Raw genomic sequence first — 18,628 nt, 5'->3', positions numbered from 1 at the left:
GGGCTGCTGCCTGGGATCTTAATTCCCTAAAACAAAGGTGAGAAGACTGTGAGAAATGCCTGGGAAGAGTCTCGTATGTGTTCCAGAGTGAAGAGTACCCTAGAAATGAGAAAAAATATCTTGGGTATCTTCTCTGGAGGAGTCTGGGGCTGCTACCCGGGATCTCAGGTACCTAAAGCAGAGGTCAAAAGGCCCTGGGTGATGCCTGGGAGGAGTCTCAGGTGGCTCCTAAGGCGAGAGCATCCTTTGAAAGGGAAATAAACCTCTTGGGTAGCTGCTTCGGAGGAATCTGGGGCTGCTACCTGGGATCTCAGGTCCGTAAAGATGAGGTCGAAAAGCCCTGGGTGATTTCTGGGAGGAGTCTCAGGTGGATCGTGCAACTGAGAGCTTCTTCCAAAAGGGAAACATCATCTTGGGTATCTTCCCTGGAGGAGTCTGGGACTGCTACCCGGGATCTCAGATACCTAATGCAGAGGTCAAAAGGCCATGGGTGATGCCTGGGAGGAGTCTCAGGTGGATCCTAAGGCCTGAGCATCGTTTGAAAGGGAAATAAACCTCTTGGGTAGCTGCTTTGGAGGAATCTGGGGCTGCTACCTGGGATCTCTGGTCAGTCGAAGAAGAATTGAAAAGAGTCTATCAGGGGACTGAGAGGTATCTGGGTGGATCCTGGAGGAGAGAACTTCCTCTAAAGGCGATAAAATATCCCAGGTACCTTCCCTGGAGGAATCTGGGTCTGCTACCTTGAATCTCTGATCCATAAAGCAGAGGTCAAAAGACTTCAGAAGATACCTGTGGGGAATCTCAGGTGCATCCTGGAGGACAGAGCTTCCTCCAGAGGAGAAAAAACACCTCTGGCAGCCTATTTGGAGGAGTCTGAAGCTGCTAAGTGGCATGTCAGGTGTCTAAAGCAGAGGTCAAACATTTTGGGCTGTGCCTTGTAGGAGTGCCAAGTCCATCCTGGAATCGAGAGCTTTCTCCAAACAGAAACATCATCTGGTGTGATTATGACCTGCCAGAGGAAGAAAACCTTCTCTATTGTCCATGCTGGAAAGGCCTTGAGGTGTCTCCAGTGGAGGAGGGGAAGGGAGGGCACTGCTGGTGTGCACTGGAGGCATGGTAGCCCCAGGGGGCAGGCAGCAGGTCTTGCTCACATGCTCAGGGAACAGCCGATCGCCATTTCTGGGGTCAGGAAGGAATTTTTTTCCCCTGGGCAGATTGGCACTGGTCCCCGGGGGTTTTTCGCCTTCCTCTGCAGCATTGAGCATGGCCCCTTGCCAGCGCTCCTCAAGGCCATTTCTGGCCAGAGATCTGCTGTTGCAGAACCAGAAGTCCAGCTGTGCCCTCCCTCCACCTCTCTTCACTTTGCCAGGTTGGCAGGGGAACCTTAAAGACCTCCAGGCATGAGGTCAGTTGAGGTCTTCTGCCCCGTGCAAACCATGGCCTGCTTGGAAAAGCTGCAGGCGTGATGCTCCACCAGGGAGACGCTGCTGTTTGCCACCTGGCTGTGCATGCAATAAAAGTGGAGCGTTGGTCTCCTCTGCCAGAGTTGCTGATTGTATCGTCTTTGTCCTGGTTGCACCCTGAGAACATCTTCTCTGCCTGGGCCTGATCCCATTCCTTGGGCCCCGCGTTGCCCCACCTGGCAGCTTCTGCCCTGCCTGGGTGTCCCTGGGCCTGTTCCCATGGGCGAGGATGGGACAGGAACCTGTTACCAGAGCCTGGCCCCGCTCCGGATCCCCAGTTCACAGTGGGAAGCCCAGTGTCTGCCACTCTGCCAGATCCGGTCCCCAGCGGCAGGAGCAGGGACATGCCCAGGGACTCTGGAGGGACAGCAGGGTGTAGGGGGGAAACAGCTCTGTGCCCCGACCCTGGCCAGCACCCAGGCCTCTCCTCCCTGGCATGGCAGGGTCTGCCATGGCCGTGCTGACGTCCAGCCCAGCGTCAGTGCTGGCGGCAGCGGGAGGAGCTGCTCTCCCGGAGAGCGCTGGAGCGGGGCCCAGCACCCAGGGGCACCCGCTGGCTCGGCCTGGCCATGCCCGAGGCCTGCGCCTGCTCCCACGGGGACCCGCTGACAGACCTGCTGGCCAGGCCTTTCTGCCCCTCGGGCCCTACCAGTGCCTCCGCAGCCTCCCATGGAGCAAGTCCCGCACGCTCCCTGCCTGCAGCCCTGGACCCTTCCCATAGCCCCTGTCCCTCCTTTGCAGTGCTTGCCCACACCCCAGCCCGTCTGGCACCCACCGGGACCCCTCCTGCCCCTCCATGCCCAGACCTGCCCGTTGCTCCGCTGGCCTCCCCCAGCACAGCCTGGTGTCAGGTGCAGCCGGAGTCCCCTCCAGGGACCCCTCCTGTGTCTGCAGGGGATGGGTGTCCTTGTTTCAGCTGGGATAGGGTTCATTTTCTTCGTAACAGCTGGTAGAATGCTGTGATTTGTATTTAGTATGAGAATAATGTTCATAACACTGATGTTTTAGTTGTTGCTAATCAGTCAAGTCTCAGCTTCTCATACTGGCCTGTGAACAAGAAGACAAGGAGTGCACAAAAGGCTGGGAGGAGACACAGCTGGGACAGTCGACCCCAGCTTACCCGCCTTGGGACATTCCATGTTCAGCGTATAAATCTGGGTGAAGAAAAAGGAAGGGGAGGACATTTGGAGCAATGTCTTCACAAGTAACCATCGCACACACTGCAGCCCAGCGTTCCTGGAGGGGGCTGAACACATGGCTGCTCATGGGAAGGAGTGAATGAATCCCTTGTTTCGCTTTGCTTGTGTGCACAACTTTTGTTACACCTATTAAACTGCCTTTATCTCAGTGCAGGAGTTTTCTCTCTTTTGATTCTCTCCCCCATCCCTGGGGTTGGGGCGGGGGGTGGTCAGTGAGTGAGCAGCTGTGTGGTGCTTAGCTGCCAACTGGAGTTAGACCTTGACAATGGGTGGCAAAGGAGCAAAGCTTCCCCTGTCTGCCATCTGCACATGTGGGAACACATAAACCCCCCCCGGAATCTGCTGCTGCTCCACCCTGCCTCTGGCTTCTGCACTCCTTGCCCAGCCCCAGCATCTTCCAGTCCTCTAGAGCTGTTCCTTGATGCTCAGCCAGCTGTTCCTGGGGCAAAGCGCTCCTGGGCAAGCAGGCACTGCCGACAGCATCCCTGGCAATGGCCTGTGGCCCAGGTCTAGTGACAACCCAGCCCTGTCCTGCTGGTGGGCTGAGTATGGAGCTGTGCTTGTGGCCGGGTGAGAGCAGGGGGTGGGGGGAGCTGTGCCTGCGGCGTGTGCTGTGTCCCCAGGGAAAGCGTGTCCATGGGGGTCGCAGTGCCCACTCCGGTGCTGTGCCCGTGCGATTGCTGTGCCCACAGCGCTGCCGTGCTCACTCTGCTGTAATGCCTGCAGGGAGGCCATGGTCACTGGGGGCCATGCCCACGAGGGTGCCATACCCGTGGTGGTGCTGTGCCCATTGGGATGCTGCAGCCCTGGGGCCTCTTTCCCCAGGGTGAGGAGGCAGGGCCAGGCCAGAGCCATGTACCGAAGGACAGGCTGCAGCCCGACACACTCGCTGGCAGGGAGCTGCTGTCACACTAGGGCCCAGTGCTGCCCCTATGAGCTGGAGGGGAGAGCCAGGGGACACTGCCAGGCTGCAGCCATCCTGCCCCAAGCTGGCAGGGGTGAGAAGGGGACAGGCATTTGGTCAAAGCTCGATTCCTCCAGCTGTAGGCAGCCCCTGCTTCCCCTCTTCCCCCAAAACTACACCTGCCTTCTACAGTCCATTTATTCATAGAAATTTAACATTAAAACCACACACGGATGCCAGTATAGACCTGTAGGGCACAGTTCCAGCCCCTGTGCACCAGGCAGCTGGGGGAAGGAGAGCCCCGTCCCTGCCCAGCTCCCGCCTTCCCTCCCCCACCGCAGGAGGAACATGCAGCTTCTCCCGAGGACATGAGAGCACGGCCCCAGTGCCCCGACCAGCAGGGTGCAGGCAGGGGGAGCAGCCCACGGCCTCATTGCCGGAGCTGCGGGTTGGTGCGCAGCAGCCACTCAATGGTTTCCAGCAGGTAGGACATGCTGTAGTGCCGGGCGATGTTCTGGAAGACGTTGATGTGCTCCATGAATGTCTGGGGAGAAGGGAACAGGGAGGGAAGGAGGCTGCCCAGCACCCCTGGGCGGCAGGGCGGCTCCTGGGGGGCAGTCATGGCCGTTGGGGCAGACGGTGGCACAGCAGCACCCAGGGGCCAAGCAGTTAGAGAAGAGGCAGAGAAATGGCACCACAGGGTTCCTTGCTGTCCCGCAGGAGCTGCTAGCATGGGGCTGGGTGAGGCAGGAGGGTGCAGGTGTACCTGGGAGGAGATAGTGAGGGCAAAGTCTCCAGCACAGCTGCAGTACACAGGCATGTGTGTCTCCTTCACACCATGACACTTCTTGCACACCTGGAGGACAAGGAGTTTTAGGTGGTCCAGGAGATGAGGCCTAGCCCCCCTGGCAGGGGCAGGGTGAATGTGTCCAGCCTCAGCCAGCCAGGGGGACAGGCAGAGAGGGAAGCCCTGCACTCACCAGGTCCTGCAGCACAAAGGCCATCAGCTTCTTCTGCAGGGCTTCCACCAGAGCCGCTTCAATGGCATCGGAGTCATACTGTGCTTGGCAGTTGGAGCAGACCCAGCTGGGCAGCACCGACTCGTCCTACGGGCAAAGAGGGGGATGAGCACCACAAGTGCCAAGTACTGGAACAGTGTAACCGGTTTCTCAAAAGGACAGAGCATCAGCCAAAGCCCAAGGGTGCTCAGACCTGTTATAAGCAGCTAGAAAAGGAGGCAAATAGAAAATGGCCTTTAGGTGAGGTTGCTCACCAGCAGTAAGCAAAACTGCAACGCAAAGGGGTTAAAGAAAAAAGATGAGTAACGTGACGGCCCGGCCTGCAGCGTGGCCATGCTGAGGCCTCTGGTGGCCCCAGGAAAGAGGCTGTACCTGGGAGAGGGCAGGGTCCTTGCAGAGGTCCAGGTCCCTGCAGAAGTTGCAGTTCCTGCAGATGACTTCAGGGAGCACGTAGGAACGGCAAGGGTCCCGAAACTGGGCTTCTTCCGAGAACTCACCCACCTCAATGAGGCGCAGCAGGTCCCTGCGCAGTTTGTTCACCTGGTTGGTTATGTTGGCATCCAGAGACAGAACCTACAAGAATAGGAGGCAGGTGAGCCTACCAGAAGAGAAGAGTGTCCTCACAACCTCATATGGATAAAGGGCGAAACAAACTGGTTGTAGAGCACTCCTGGAGGAAATCTGCAGCAAATCTGAGCCATTGACAAGGACCAGAATTTGAGCCCTAACTGCAAACCTTCAGAAAAGAGGCCTGGCCCATCCTGCTGACCTTGCAAACATATTTGATGAACTCCAAAGCCGGGTTGTTGAGTGGCAAGTAGGAGCCGGGCAGCACTGGGAACATGTCTGAAGGCTCAGTGGCATTACGAGAACCAGACATCTTCTTCTGGATCTTCTGGGTGATGGTGAAGAAGCTCTGGGTGAGCTCATTGGCCACATAATCCTGGGAGAAGGTGATCATGCCTCGAGAGACAGAGCACAGAGCACTCGAGCCATATGGTGGCATACAGGGATAGCAAGGTGGGGGGATCTCCACCTGCAGCAGGGCTGCCCCGTGGCTCGGCACTCACCGGGCATGGACCCCATCTCCCCCAGCACTTCCTGGGACACCTGGCTGGTGCATCTCCTCTTGACAGGGGTGTTCCCGGGGGCGTTGCGCCGCAGCTCCTCCTTCATGCTGTGGTACACGGCCACGATATAGGCTGGGGAGACATGGGCAAGGCTCCAGCAACCGCCCCAGTGCAGGCTCTCCCTGGCACTGGGCAGGCACAAGCAACCTCCCTGGGACAGCTCACCTGACACAATCATCAAGAAGTAGCTCTGGCAGGAGGCGGCCTGGGGCAGGAACTGTGCGATGTTCCAGTTGTTCTCCAGCAGCTCCTCCATGTTCAGCTCCCCTTCCTCCTCTTCTTCCCCCACGGCCACCTCCTCCTCCTCCTCCTCTTCCTCGCTGTCCTCCTCCTGTGACACTTGTCTCTTGCTGGTCTCCTTCTGGAGGAGCCAGAGATAGCACATCAGTTCCTCTTGCCCAGCCAATGCCTCCCCACTCAGCTCAACCCCCAGCACCCTGCTCCTGGGGAACAAGCGCTTCCCGTCTCTTACCTCCCCATAGTGGACACGAGAATCCACTTTTCCCTTGATACCTCCATAATTTGCTGGATCCATCCAGAGCAGGAACTCCCAGCAGCGGGAGAAGGAGATGGTCAGAGAGTGGAATATCTCCTTGGAATGGATGCTGGAGGGAAGAGACTGCAGTTACCCACAGTGTTGGCACTGTCCCTAGTTCAGAGCCATCTCCATAGGACACTGAGGGGAGAAGGTTCCCCTCTCCCATCCAACCACTGGTGAGGACCCAGGGGAAGCCATGCACAGGGAGTCTTGGCTCCTTGTGCTTGTGTGGAGGTGCCTGTGCCATGGCTGGGGTGCTGAGAGCCAGCCAGGGGATGAAGTGTTGGGCACCTCAAGTTCCCCTGAAGGTCCCTTCTGGACTGAATCCTATGAGTATTCTTGGAATATTGCCTATAGCGGACAGCTAAGGGACAGATCCCTACTCCAGGCATGACAGCCAGAGAACTGGGCAGTGTTGTCCCTTCAGTAGCGTTGCAAAAAAAAGAGTGCTGAGGCCCATCAAAAGGCAAAAAAATCAGCATCCTCCTTCCCGGTCCCAAGCCCTGCCTTGGCTCCATCATCTGAGAACTCACCTCAGGCCGGGCTTGGCAAGCCCACCCACCTGTTGATGATGTACTCCATGTAGCTGATGGCGTCCTCAATGCGCCGCTTCTTGGTGCACAGAATGATCCGGTTGAAGTTGGCATACACCACCGAAGAGCCTAGGCGCTTGAACTCAGCCACCAGCCTGCAGGCAAGGCACAGGAGCGGGTCAGCAGGCAGGAAGGCAAAGCCCAAGCAGATGCAGCCCGTGGAGGACATGCTGATCCAGCACAGTCAGGAGTTGAGCATGTTGGCAATGCCACGCAAGGGAGCACCCAAACAGTACGGGAGGTTTAACCTACCGCCCGCTTCTGGAGGCTGTGTCAGAGAAGAGTGGCCAGCCTGGCACACTCCAGGTCTCACTTACTGCAGGAAAAGCTTCTTCATCATGTTGTGGAGTGTGCGGTGCAGTGCCGGGTCATAGAGCAGGGAGGATGGAGAGCGGAGCCAGCGGTAAAAGTGAATGACCTGGTTGTCTGCGTAGACATTGCGATACTGTGTGATCTCCTTCACCCAGCTCACCACCATGCTCTTCAGGATCCTGCCAGGGAGCAGACACCAGCATCACCCCACCAGCCACCAGTGACATGTTTTCCAATGCACTGGAAGACTCAGAGCAGGAACTCTGCCAGAGCAGAGACATGTGAGCCCTCTGCACAGGAGCCAGTATAACCTAGTGGAACACTAAGAAAGGAGAAACAGGAAAGGGCAAAGCCTTCTCCAACATCCCCACACATCTGCTGGCCAAGCCACCAGGCAGTTCTAAGCCCAGGGTCTTCAAAAGTCTGTTGGAGAAGATGCCTGACGTGCCCTTGAGACCTGAATTTATATCTAGAGCACCCACAAGCCCCATTACTGGCAGAAATCTGGGAAAAGCTAAAGCCAGGAGAGAATGAGAAGCAAGACCCCTGAGGGGACCTGCCAGGATGAAGACCAGATGCTCCACCTCGTGCTGGTTCCTAGCACCATACCTGAAAGTGTTGGAGCAGAGGGCAGTTTCATCGTAGCTGGCCGGGATGTTGGCAGCTTGGTTCCCTGTCACCATGTCTTCTAGGGACGCCTGCTGAATCACGTCAAAGCTGATGCTCATGCTGGAGCATCCTTCCATGTCGTTTATGTGGTGGGACTGCAACACGGTGTTTACAGCCAGGCTCTGGATGTCCAGCTCCAGACACACTAACAGCAAACACAACTCTCAGCAGGCAGGCAAAGACTGACAAGAACACCCTCCCTTGTCTCTCTGCTACAAATGCTTGTCAACAGTTACGATCCATAGGTGTTGCCACACCGAGTGGGGAGATGCATTCACAGGTCTTGACTGGTACTTGTCTTCCAACAAGACTTGGACCCACTTAACCCTCTGGGGACCACCATTTTTTTCTGGAAGCTGCAGCAGAGAAGCCCAGAACTAACTGCCACTCAAGCTGCTTCTGCCTCTGGGAAAGACCTGTCCCGGGGTCACCAGGGATGACCTTGCTCATCACTACCACCCTACTCCCTCCTCACCTGTGGAGTAGCAGCCGGGGTTGTTTATCTCCACAGAGGCCCTCTCATCAAACTCCATGACTAGGCGGTTGTCATCAGCCTCCTTACCCCCCAGGTCTGGGCGGGCCGTGGGTGAGAGCCACAGCAAGTGGTTGTGACGACGGAGGTGGCGCGAGAAGAACAGGTCAGAGCCAAAGGTGGAGATGTCCTCGGGGAGGTTCCCAACAGGGATGTGGTAGTACCTGGGGCACGGAGAGGGGAAGAGTCACTGAAGTGGGCACAGCTGCAGAGAAGACAGGGAACCCTGCCCATCCTCTCAAGGGACGAGGCAGCCCCAGGGGAACGCGGCTGCCCTGGGCACCTGCTCATCTCGAACGCCTGGGAGAGGCAGGTGTCCAGGTTGAGGTAGTGGCGGATCATGCGGCGGGCGGCATGGCGCTGCCAGTCCAGCACTGAGTAACTGACGTCATCCACCAGCCGGATGGGGACCAAGGGGAACTCCTCGATGATGGGGATCCCACTTGCCAGCCGTTTCAGGTCCCAGTTAGACTGCACAGCAACCAGCGTGGGGCCGCGGCGCTCATCCTGTGTGAGGGAGAAGAGGACACGTCCTGGTGCACCGCTCCAGCGAGCGCCTCTGCTCAGCAGGAAACCGGCAGTGCAGGATGCCGCGTCCCTGCAGCAGGTCCCCAAGGTGGGAACAGCACACCCCGGCACTCCTGAAGCGCCCAGCTCCATGCAGCCAGCTCTGCAGCTGAGCACAGGGATGGGAGGGAGATACAGAGGGGACCTCGCTGCTGGCACTGCCCTAGGTGAGCCACCCCAAGCAAGACAGAGACTTTGAACAACACCCACTTCCATCCTTGATCTTCAGGACAGCACCTACATGCAGGCACTGTTGGAACTGCTGCACCAGTGCCTTCCACAGCATCCTCCCCTTCCCATGTGCCTGTACAGACAACGTCCTGTGGAGACCTTCCTTGCACCTTCATCTCACCTTGTATCCCAGCAGCAGGCGCTGGATGGCTCTGTAGACGGCCTTGGGGTCGGTCTCAGCGCGCACCTCGAATGTGTGCTTGTCCGGAGGCAGCAGCTCTTCACCTGCCTTTTCCAGCAGTGTGCTGCGCTCCACCGAGAAGAGCGTGGTGAGATTTGGCATCTGGTTGCTGCGTACCTGTGCCCAAGGGGGACCAGGTCAGAGTCAGAGGGAGAGGGACCCTGGGCTGCGCAGTCCTGGGGGGTCTGTCCCCTCTGCGCATCACCAGATGCCTTCCGAGCCCTGTTGGAATGTGGTGGGGATGTGCAAGGTGTGCAGAAACATCCTGCTGCCTGACCCCCATGGAAGGATCACAGAATGGTTTGGATTGGAAGGCAGCTTCAAAGGTCACACAGTGCCATGAGCAGGGACATCTTCACCAGCTCAGGTTGCTCAGAGCCCCGTCCAGCCTGGCCTGGGATGTCTCCAGGGATGGTTCAGCCACCACCTCTCTGGCCAACCTGGGCCAGTGTGTCCCTACCCTCATCATAAAACATTTCTTCCTTTTATCTAGCCGGAATCTCTCCTCTTTCAGCTTAAAACTATCAGACCTTGTCCTATTGCAACAGTCCCCATCTTTCATTATCAGTCCACTTTTAAGTCCAGAAAGGCTGCACTAAGGTCTCCCCGGAGCTTCTGTTCTCCAGCTGAACAGCCCAGCTCTCTCAGCCTGTCCCCAGCAGAGCTGTTCCAGCCTCGGATCATTCCTGTGGCTCCTCTGGCCCCTCTCCAGCAGGTCCATGTGTGTCCTGAGCTGAGGACCCAGAGCTGGACCAGCACTGCAGGGGGGTCTCACCAGAATGGGGCAGAGGAGCAGGATCCCTCCAAACCTGCTGCCTGTGGGGCTGGGGATGCAGCCCAGGACATTGTTGGCTTTCTGGGCTGCGAGTGCACTATGCCGGCTCATGTCCAGCTTTTCATCCACCAGCGCCTCCGGTCCCCCAGCCTCCAAAGTTCCATCTTACCTTGTCCAGCACAAAGACAGCAGCTTTGCGCTGCGATGGGATGAAGAGGCCCAAGAGCGCCTTGTTGCCCTGGGAGCTGTGGTAGAGGTAGATGTGGCGAATGCTTCCTAGGGACAGAGCAGAGAGCATCAGTGGTACCCACAGATGCCAGGTCCCAGGTTTCCCACAAGCCCCTCTCCCAGGGTGCCTCACCTGGCTCCAGGTAAGTGAACTGGGCCAGCGAGCGCATCTCCAGGTGCTCAATGTCAAAGATTTCGGCCTCTCTCCCCGCCAGGTGCCTGACAAGCTGTCTGCTGACCATGCACACGCAGCCCAGGTGGATCAGGGCACGGAGAAGCAGCGGCACCTGTAATGATGGGGAGAGATGTGGTGGAACAATGTTCAGCCACCAAGCTCCTCGCGGGGGTTTCAGACCTAGAACAACCTGGGTTAAAACCACAGGTAGGACACACCCAAGGCATCTCCAGCATGAGTTTGTATTATCACCCTCGACGGTGCTGGAGATACAGAACAGGTATTGTAATTCTTAAGTCACATGTGTTCTTATCTGGCCTCAGATCCCACCATCAAGGGCAGCAGCAGGTACTTTGGAGGATGCATGGAGGGATATCTGGGCAATCTTGCAGCTCTGGCACTCCCTCGAGACAAAGGCTTGATCTGAACCAGCAGATAACGGCACAGTGGAAGATCCATCACTGATTTCCCCTGTTTTATTAACTTTACAGCTGTAAACTCCACCACTGCATAAGACTACTCCAGACTTGCTGTGGGACTTACTCCCAAAACACTGATAAGCAATAAACATTCCTCAGCTAATCACAGCTCCTTCGGGTCAGTTTTGATTTCACAGACGCCTAGTGCATCACATTTTCAGATCTCTTTAGCAAGCCGAAGCATTCCTGTGTCCCCGAGTCCCATTCCTGCAAGGAAGCCGTTGCCTCCCTTGCATCCTCATTGTCATTCTCCTATGTTAGTCCCAATACATTTTTGGTGACCATGCTCAGAACTGCACTGCAGGTGTTTAAAGATCAAGACAGATCTTTCCTTGCCCGGGACCGTGTCCAGGTGGGTTTCTCTGCATCTCCAAGGACACAAACTCCACAAACCTCTGGGTAATCCACTCAACCACCCTCACAGGAGAAGTTTCCTCTGATGTTTACACAGAATTTCCCCAGTTTGTGCCCGCTGCCTCCCGTTCTCTCCCTGGGCCCCCTGGGAAGCGCCCGGCTCCCCTCCTTCACTCCTCCCATTGAGGGTCCCCAGAGCCGCTGCTCCAGGCTGAACAGTCCCAGCTCACTCAGCCTCCCCTTGCATGACACATGATGCAACCCCTTGATCATCTCACTTCCTTTATGTCTTTAAAACATCTTCATGCCCCTTGTTGTACCTCAGTTGCTAAGTTTAATTTCCTCTTAGCTAGCTGTTTCTTGATTTTATCTAGTCTCACTTATTACAATAACACTATGGTAGTGGAGAGGACTCAGGTTTGCTATCGGCAGATCTTCTACAGATACGATGAATTTGTGTACACACTAGTCCCTTTGGCAGAGTGATTTGAAATAAGTTTTAGGCACTGCTTACTAAGCTAAGAGTTGTGCCTTGTCTTGAGGGACCTTTATCCAGATTTTCTAAAAGCAGAAATCCAAGGTGACTAAAACCAGCTTCTTTTGTCATGCCCCACTGTAACACTTTCCAGGCTGTACCAATAACTTCAGCAGCTGAACTCTCCCAACTTTATGATGCTCTTTTTGCCCTTGTGACCTCTTGCATCTCACAAAGCGTTTGTAGCTAATGGCACCACTGCTTACATCAAGCTTGTCCTACTTAGGCAAAGACTTTTGATCCATAATAATTCTAAGTTTTATTTTAGTAGCAAACTCTCTTGCCTTTATACTTTCTTTGACATAATAGCTGCACTCTTACAATGGTGCAAACTACTCTGCCACTTCCATCTAGGGCAAGTCCTGACACTGCAATGTCTTCTTGATTAAATTCGGGTCACCTGGTTCTGAGCTGCTGAACAAACCAGTGTCCAATAGAAGTGGGTATCCCAGTTTCCCATCTTCATTTTCAGGCTTTCAGCACTAAAAACACTGGTAAATTTAATTTTGGCTTGATTGCTTTGTACTGAACTTAATTTAGGTTGTTCTTGCTCTTCCCAAACTTTCAAGTTGTATGTTATTCATCTTTTATAACAACCTTTATTACCTTGTTTTAGAGGGCAGGGCATCCAGACCTGTGTACACCCTCATATGTGTTGGGTTTTCCCCCATCTTTACTCTAAATATCCCTTATCTTTTCTGGTACAAACACCAGCAAGCTGGTTCTGGTTTGGTATTTCCCTGAAGTTTCCTGACTCCAAATAAACCCAACTCCCTTTTCCCAACATGCCTTAAACCCCGAGCTGATACTCTGCCCACATGAACATGGGTACATTCCCTAGCACTCTGCTATGCGGGGTCTTTGATTGTTGTTGTTGCACCAAGCTGCTGAATTTTTAAGTGCCAGGTGTCCTCCTGTGCCACTGGCACTCAGATTAACGACCTACCACTCAGCAACCCTTAAAAATGAGCACCTGGAGGAGTTACCTGCGTCTCATACACTCCCTCGATGTCTGGAGCAGAGAGGTCCGTGTTGATTTCATTGATGTGCTCTTGGTACATGTCTTCAGGGACTGAGTATTCATACAGGTTGTAAACCAAGTTCGAGCGGGGCAGGATCCTGTTGACCTGCCAAGGCCAGGGACACGGTTAGCGGGGCTCATCGCACCCCGTGGCCTGGCTGCCAGGAGCTGGGGCCTGAGCCAGCCAGCTCCCGCTACCCCTCTCTGCTAAGGAGATCAGTGGTTTGTGCTCATGCACGTTACAAATTCCCGTAACAGAGAACCCACTTTCTGGGCAGGCTGGGATTAGCAGAGGGACGGTGGACTGGCTGAGGTATATCCATGGAATGGCAGAGTGAGGCCCTGCAGGGCAGATGCTTGTAATATCTGCTTGCAGCAAAAGTGAAATGCCTTATCTCAACACAAGTGGCTGCTTCCCCTTCCAGAAGGGGCAGGTCCTCACCTTCCTGTAGGCTGCTCCCTCCTCCAGCTTCGGGATGCGCTGGTTGACATAGAAGACCCGGGGGATGCTCAGCCTGATGCAGTGCAGGTCGCTCCCAATCACTGCCCACAGCCTGAACAGCCCGGGCTGGCTGGTCTCAGCGATCTGCAGGACAAAGTTAGCGTTAGACATAAGCACTGGTAACATGTTGGATCTGCCTGCTAAGCTGCAGAGATCTATATGGCCAGTTGGTGACCACAAGGAGAGCAGGAGACTTCAAGAGTTGTCACTCCCAGTGCTGGAGTCCCCACGTCCTGCTACTGTCCCAGGGCACCATGAAGAAAACTGCCTGGCTGAGGCTGGACAACCAACACAAGCTGACTCTCAATGCCAGTGAAGTCACCCATATATCCTGGACCAGGTGCCCCATCTGGAGCTCGTGCTTGCACAAGGGCTGCCTGCAGCTCTGCGGGCCTTTCTGGGAGATGAAGTGGGTGACAAGGGGCTCAGATGGCCGCACGTGGCAGGGGTTTGTGAAAATGACTGGATGGCACCACCCCACCTCTGCACCTGTATGTTGGCTGCTTTCTGGCATCACTGGAATCCTGTGCCCACCACAGGCACACTATGCCCAGTGCTGTGCTTCCCAGTACAGGAGAGACGTAAACATACTGGAGGGTGTCCAGTGAAAGCCCATAAGGATTAAGAAGGGACTGGAGCATCTTTCACAAGAGGAGAGGCTGGGAGAGCTGGGACTGTCCAGCCTGGAGCAGAGGTCAGGAGGATCTCATCAGTGTATACAAGTATCTGGAGGGAAGTGCAGAGGACAGAGCCCGGCTCTTCCCAGAGGTGCCCAGTGGCAGGACCAGAGGCCACGGGCACAAACCGAACACAGGAGGGTCCCTCTGAACATCAGAAAACACTTTTTCCCTCTGAGGGTGACCGAGCCCTGGCACAGGTTGCCAGGGAGGTTATGGAATCTCTGTTCTTGGGGACACTCAGCACTTGACTGGACACAGTCACAGGCAGCTGGCTCTGAGAGGCCCTGCTTGAGCAGGGGGTTGGACCAGGTGGACCTCAAAGCTGCCTCCAGCCTCAACCAGTGTTTCTGTGGTTCTGTGACTACTGCACAGAACTGCTCACGGGCTGAGCTGGAGCTGACCCACTGGCAGATCAACATGCAACAGATTCACCACCAAGAATGACCATGTGGGATTCTGTTTCCATACAGATGTGTGTGAACCTGAGGCTTTGCAGCCCCACTTGGCCTCCCCAGGGTTAACACCACAGTGGTGCTGGGGCGAGCATTCCCTGAGCTTCACCACTGAAGCACAGACAGTGTCAATGTGATGCTTGTGCCCCGGGCTGCCCTCCATGGCAGGTCCACTCCCTGGTACCTGCACAATCTGCCAGGGCAAGTCCAGGATGCTGCGCGCTGTCCTGCGCAGGTAGCTGTTCAGCCCTTTGGAGACGGCATCGCGGACCACTCCTCCACCGGCTGCCGCTCCACCGTCCTCCAGACGCCGCCGCTTCTGCCGCTCCCGCCGCTGCCGAGCCTGCAGCTCCCACTTCTTCTGGTGGTAGCGCAGCCAGACCAGCCGCTCTTCCTGAGTTGGGTCGCAGCACGTATGAGTGGAGCCAGAAAACAGCACAGGCTTCCCAGCACCACAACACCACAACACCACACCATTAAGCCCAGCCCTCCACCTCCCAGACCCACATCACGTTCCTGCCCCAGTTTCCCTTTCCTCCATCAATGATTATATTTCTCTATCTCCTGGTTATATTTCTCCTCGTAGCCCAGAGCCATGGCTGTGCAGAGGGTTTCAGGAGACCCACAGCTTCCTCCTGGCAGCACCCAAACTGCTTGGATGGACAAGCTCCAGGTCATCTCTTGTCCAGTCTGCTTCACCCACCTTGGTGGTGCCCAAGGGTGGAGGTGGACCCAGGATCTCTCGCCAGGATTGGGATAGCTCCAGGTACTGGGACATCTGTTGGCTTTCCTCTGCTGCAGGGACTCGCTTCCGCTTATTTGTGATGGGAACTGGTGGCTGAAGGGTTTTGGCAGCCCCAAAGTCCTCTATGTCACCAATGTGTGAGCTGGGTGTGCCCTCTGGGGGCTGGTTGGCGAGGACCTGAGGAAGCAAGGACAGCAGGAGGATGTGGGTTGCAGATGAGTCCCAGCAGCTCAGCCAGTACCTTTCCATCACCCTCTTTACCTGTCTCTTGCCTTCTGAAGTGAAGAGCTCATTGATTTTTTTCTGTTTGTAGACATCATTCTTCTCAAGGAGTTTCTTGTGGAGCCAGTCTGGGTGCCGGACCCGTGGCACTGGGTTCTTTACCTGGAGAGCATCTCCAAATCACACCAAGTCCCCCGACCGAAGCTCTTTGCCCACCCTTCCCACCATGCCATACCTGCTGCAGGGCTGCGGGAATGGTGATTATTTTCTGGATGGTGCTGCCCAGTCTCTCAATGTAGTAGTCCCAGTCCAGGATCTGTGAAGAGGTCAGAGCAGTGGGTCGTAAGGAAAGCTGAGCAGAAGGCCACCAGATTCAGGATCAAGCATCTCCCTGGGTCCTCCACCCCAGCACCCCACTTTGCTACTACAAGCAGCTGCTGCCCAGGTCGCACCTCCAAAGGGCTGAGCCCTTGTCCCAGAGCCGGGATCACCACTCACCGCGCGGATGTTGAAGTCCTGTAGAGAGGGGCTCTTCAGCCATTTTCGAAGGTAGTGTTTGCGCACACTGGGCTCGGCTTGGAAGATGGCGAGGGGGATGGCCCTGGGGATGGCAGGGAAGCTCTTACCCTCCTGGAGCATGGTCTCAGCAACACATGATCCCCTCTCCCAGCTCAAGCAGTGGTTGTGTGGTTTTGCCTATCGCTAGTCCTGCTCCTGTTTTGAGCCAGCACACAGGTGACCGCTTGGCCACATCACACCAGCTCACTCGCCTCCTGCTGCCCTGCCCTTCTCCTCTTGGTTGCCCTCATACGGCCAAAAGCCCTGGCCCCTCAAGACAGGGTTACCTCTCAGTGACCGGAGACCCCTCTGGTTTCTTGGATATGATGAACCGGCAGCTCAGCCCTGCATCCTTCACCATCTGGTCCCCTAGAAACTCTGCCAGGCGCCTGGCAGTGCTGATGGAGGTGGACTTCTGCTCCCCGTAGTCCTCCAACTTGCGCGACATGGACCGGTTCTCCGAGATCAGCTCAAACAGCTCTGAATCAGGCATGTTGGCAGCCTGGAAGGAAGCAAAAAACCCAAAGCGATAATAGCAAGAACCTAATGAACAAACCTTGCTGCTGTCAGATACCCGCAGCACCTACACCCCTTTGGTGTGGCTCTTCATGGGAGCCTGGGAATTGCTCCGTTTCAGCTGCCAATATGACCTACTGAAAAGAGAGGGTGTGGGTTTGAGGCTCGCACCGCTTTATGCCATGGCTGGCCTGTGTTGTACACACAAAGGAGTTGGGGTCACCAACAAGGGCACTGCAAAATGGAACAACACAGCCAGGCTCTCAGACCCTCTCACCACCCAGTTTCTTGCAGTTTTCTCCTGTTATTGTATAAGCTGATGTCTCTGTGCTCCTCATAAAACATGCCACAGGCAAGCGGCTCTGTGGATCTCTTCCTCAGCAAATGCTTTAGCCAGTGTCCTTGGGGGATGAGGGCACCAGGCCAGCTCCATGAAGGAGATGGCTGCAGGACACCACTCATGCACAGTTACAGCTGAACGAGGAGCCCTTGCACTAAAGACACTAAACAGCAGCCCCAGAGAACCAAAGCAGCAGAAATAAGATGGAAGCAACCATCGGATGCAGAGCAGACCATCTACTCTGTGCAAGCAAAGTCCATCCTCCCCACACTGCCCGGCCAGCTCTGACACTTCTCTGGCTCCACCTGGGACACATGGACATGCTGAGCTGTGCCCACCTTGCTGTAGAGCACATCCAGCCAGTAATCGGCCACTTTGGCCACAGAAGCGTAGACCTCCTCCAGGGTGCTGCCTTTCAGAAAGGCTTCAAATACCGAAGACTGGAATATCTTCACCAGCTGCAGCTCTCCCCGGCGCTTCACCTCAAATCCCTTCAGCTCAGCCAGAGACCCGTCCTCGTTGAACACTGCGTACCTAGGAGACACGGCATGGGCACGACATGGCCTGTGCCAAGGGACATGTCCTCCAGGATCCCATTGGTGTCCCTCCTGCCAGGGCACTTCTCCCCATGCGACCATCCAGTGCATTCCACGGAGACACAGTGCATGGCACGAGGATGATCTCAGAACATCTACAGCTGCTCAACCGACCGTTTAAATTTCGTCTGCGAAAGCACGTCAGCTCGTGCCCAGCTCATCCACACTGATTGGGAGAATCATCTTAGTTGCACACAAGTAAAGGGTGGGAGGTGAGAGCCCAGGTGGGGAAATGGAGTAAGATATTGGGAAGAGGATTAGAGAGAAGTAAATGTCATCAGCTCAGATGCTGGCAAAGGGGCTCGGAGGAAACTGGATGTAGCCATGACATGACTACAGAAAATGTCCTCCCCCTCTCTTTTTCTCTTGCATTTTTTTTGCATTACACATCCCTGCCAATTATTTGTGTATCTCAATAAAACCTTATGGGAATATCAGCTATGAGTGGGGATACTCAAACCTACGTCACTTGGCCAGCACTTCTCCCACATGACCACAGCCTTCTCTTCCACTGCCAACGATGGTGCCTGCCCGCCAGCTCCAGGCTGTTTTGGTTGGAGAGTGACCAAGATATGAGTGCATTCGCTAACATCCCCAAATGACAAGAAACCAAGAGGCCTCAAGATAAGAGTCCTATGAGTGGAGCCTGTTCAGTGCTTGGCACCGCCTTGACTCCTGTGGCAGGGACTCGCTGCTTGCAGAAAGGCACTGACAGGAGATGGTGGATGTTGGAGCTCGCCCCATGGGGCATTAAGCACAAAGAGGCACAGGGCTGTACAGACAGAGTGAGAAAGGGCAGCGACACTTCTTGGAGCCAGACGCAGGTCTGCGGACACCCCTCTAGCTAGTGGTTGCTACTGCTCTAGCTCACGCTCCTGTTTGGGAAGCTGCAGAGAAATCAGTGAAGTTTGAGTGCAACTGTCCTGTAAAGTGACAGTAATGGCAGGACATGTTTCTTTCTCCGTATGGAGAAGGAAGGGGAAACATCTAGGATTACTGGAGGTCTGTGAACTCCTGAGAGATGAGAAGGCAAGTCTGAACAGATTAGGTTGAATATAAGCAGTATTAGAAATCCTCATAGGGAAAACTGAAGTTCTCCCACACACCTCAGG

The 18,628-nt window shown here is 55.4% G+C and overlaps 1 protein-coding gene across 1 annotated transcript in view; it reads right to left on the bottom strand.

The window, feature by feature from the left end:
- Positions 1 to 3,996: 3,996 nt before the first annotated feature.
- Positions 3,997 to 18,628, bottom strand: part of POLE (DNA polymerase epsilon, catalytic subunit) — a gene marked incomplete at both ends in the record, with an annotated part of 29,221 nt that continues 14,589 nt past the window's right edge. The window contains 25 exons of the mRNA XM_080355207.1: positions 3,997 to 4,110; positions 4,333 to 4,422; positions 4,547 to 4,672; positions 4,958 to 5,158; positions 5,355 to 5,548; positions 5,656 to 5,787; positions 5,881 to 6,076; positions 6,188 to 6,320; positions 6,816 to 6,941; positions 7,164 to 7,337; positions 7,768 to 7,972; positions 8,303 to 8,523; positions 8,643 to 8,866; positions 9,279 to 9,455; positions 10,283 to 10,389; positions 10,475 to 10,628; positions 12,871 to 13,011; positions 13,348 to 13,491; positions 14,724 to 14,933; positions 15,243 to 15,461; positions 15,546 to 15,668; positions 15,742 to 15,822; positions 16,005 to 16,107; positions 16,352 to 16,566; positions 17,259 to 17,454. Coding sequence (XP_080211333.1) covers positions 3,997 to 4,110; positions 4,333 to 4,422; positions 4,547 to 4,672; positions 4,958 to 5,158; positions 5,355 to 5,548; positions 5,656 to 5,787; positions 5,881 to 6,076; positions 6,188 to 6,320; positions 6,816 to 6,941; positions 7,164 to 7,337; positions 7,768 to 7,972; positions 8,303 to 8,523; positions 8,643 to 8,866; positions 9,279 to 9,455; positions 10,283 to 10,389; positions 10,475 to 10,628; positions 12,871 to 13,011; positions 13,348 to 13,491; positions 14,724 to 14,933; positions 15,243 to 15,461; positions 15,546 to 15,668; positions 15,742 to 15,822; positions 16,005 to 16,107; positions 16,352 to 16,566; positions 17,259 to 17,454 — 4,006 coding nt within the window. The remainder of the gene's footprint in view (positions 4,111 to 4,332; positions 4,423 to 4,546; positions 4,673 to 4,957; positions 5,159 to 5,354; positions 5,549 to 5,655; positions 5,788 to 5,880; positions 6,077 to 6,187; positions 6,321 to 6,815; positions 6,942 to 7,163; positions 7,338 to 7,767; positions 7,973 to 8,302; positions 8,524 to 8,642; positions 8,867 to 9,278; positions 9,456 to 10,282; positions 10,390 to 10,474; positions 10,629 to 12,870; positions 13,012 to 13,347; positions 13,492 to 14,723; positions 14,934 to 15,242; positions 15,462 to 15,545; positions 15,669 to 15,741; positions 15,823 to 16,004; positions 16,108 to 16,351; positions 16,567 to 17,258; positions 17,455 to 18,628) is intronic.

Source organism: Nesoenas mayeri (assembly GCF_963082525.1).
Source record: "Nesoenas mayeri genome assembly, chromosome: 17".
In the NCBI taxonomy this organism is placed as follows: Eukaryota; Metazoa; Chordata; class Aves; order Columbiformes; family Columbidae; genus Nesoenas; species Nesoenas mayeri.
Note: the sequence above shows the minus strand (reverse complement) of the source record. Positions and strands in the feature narration are given on the sequence as shown.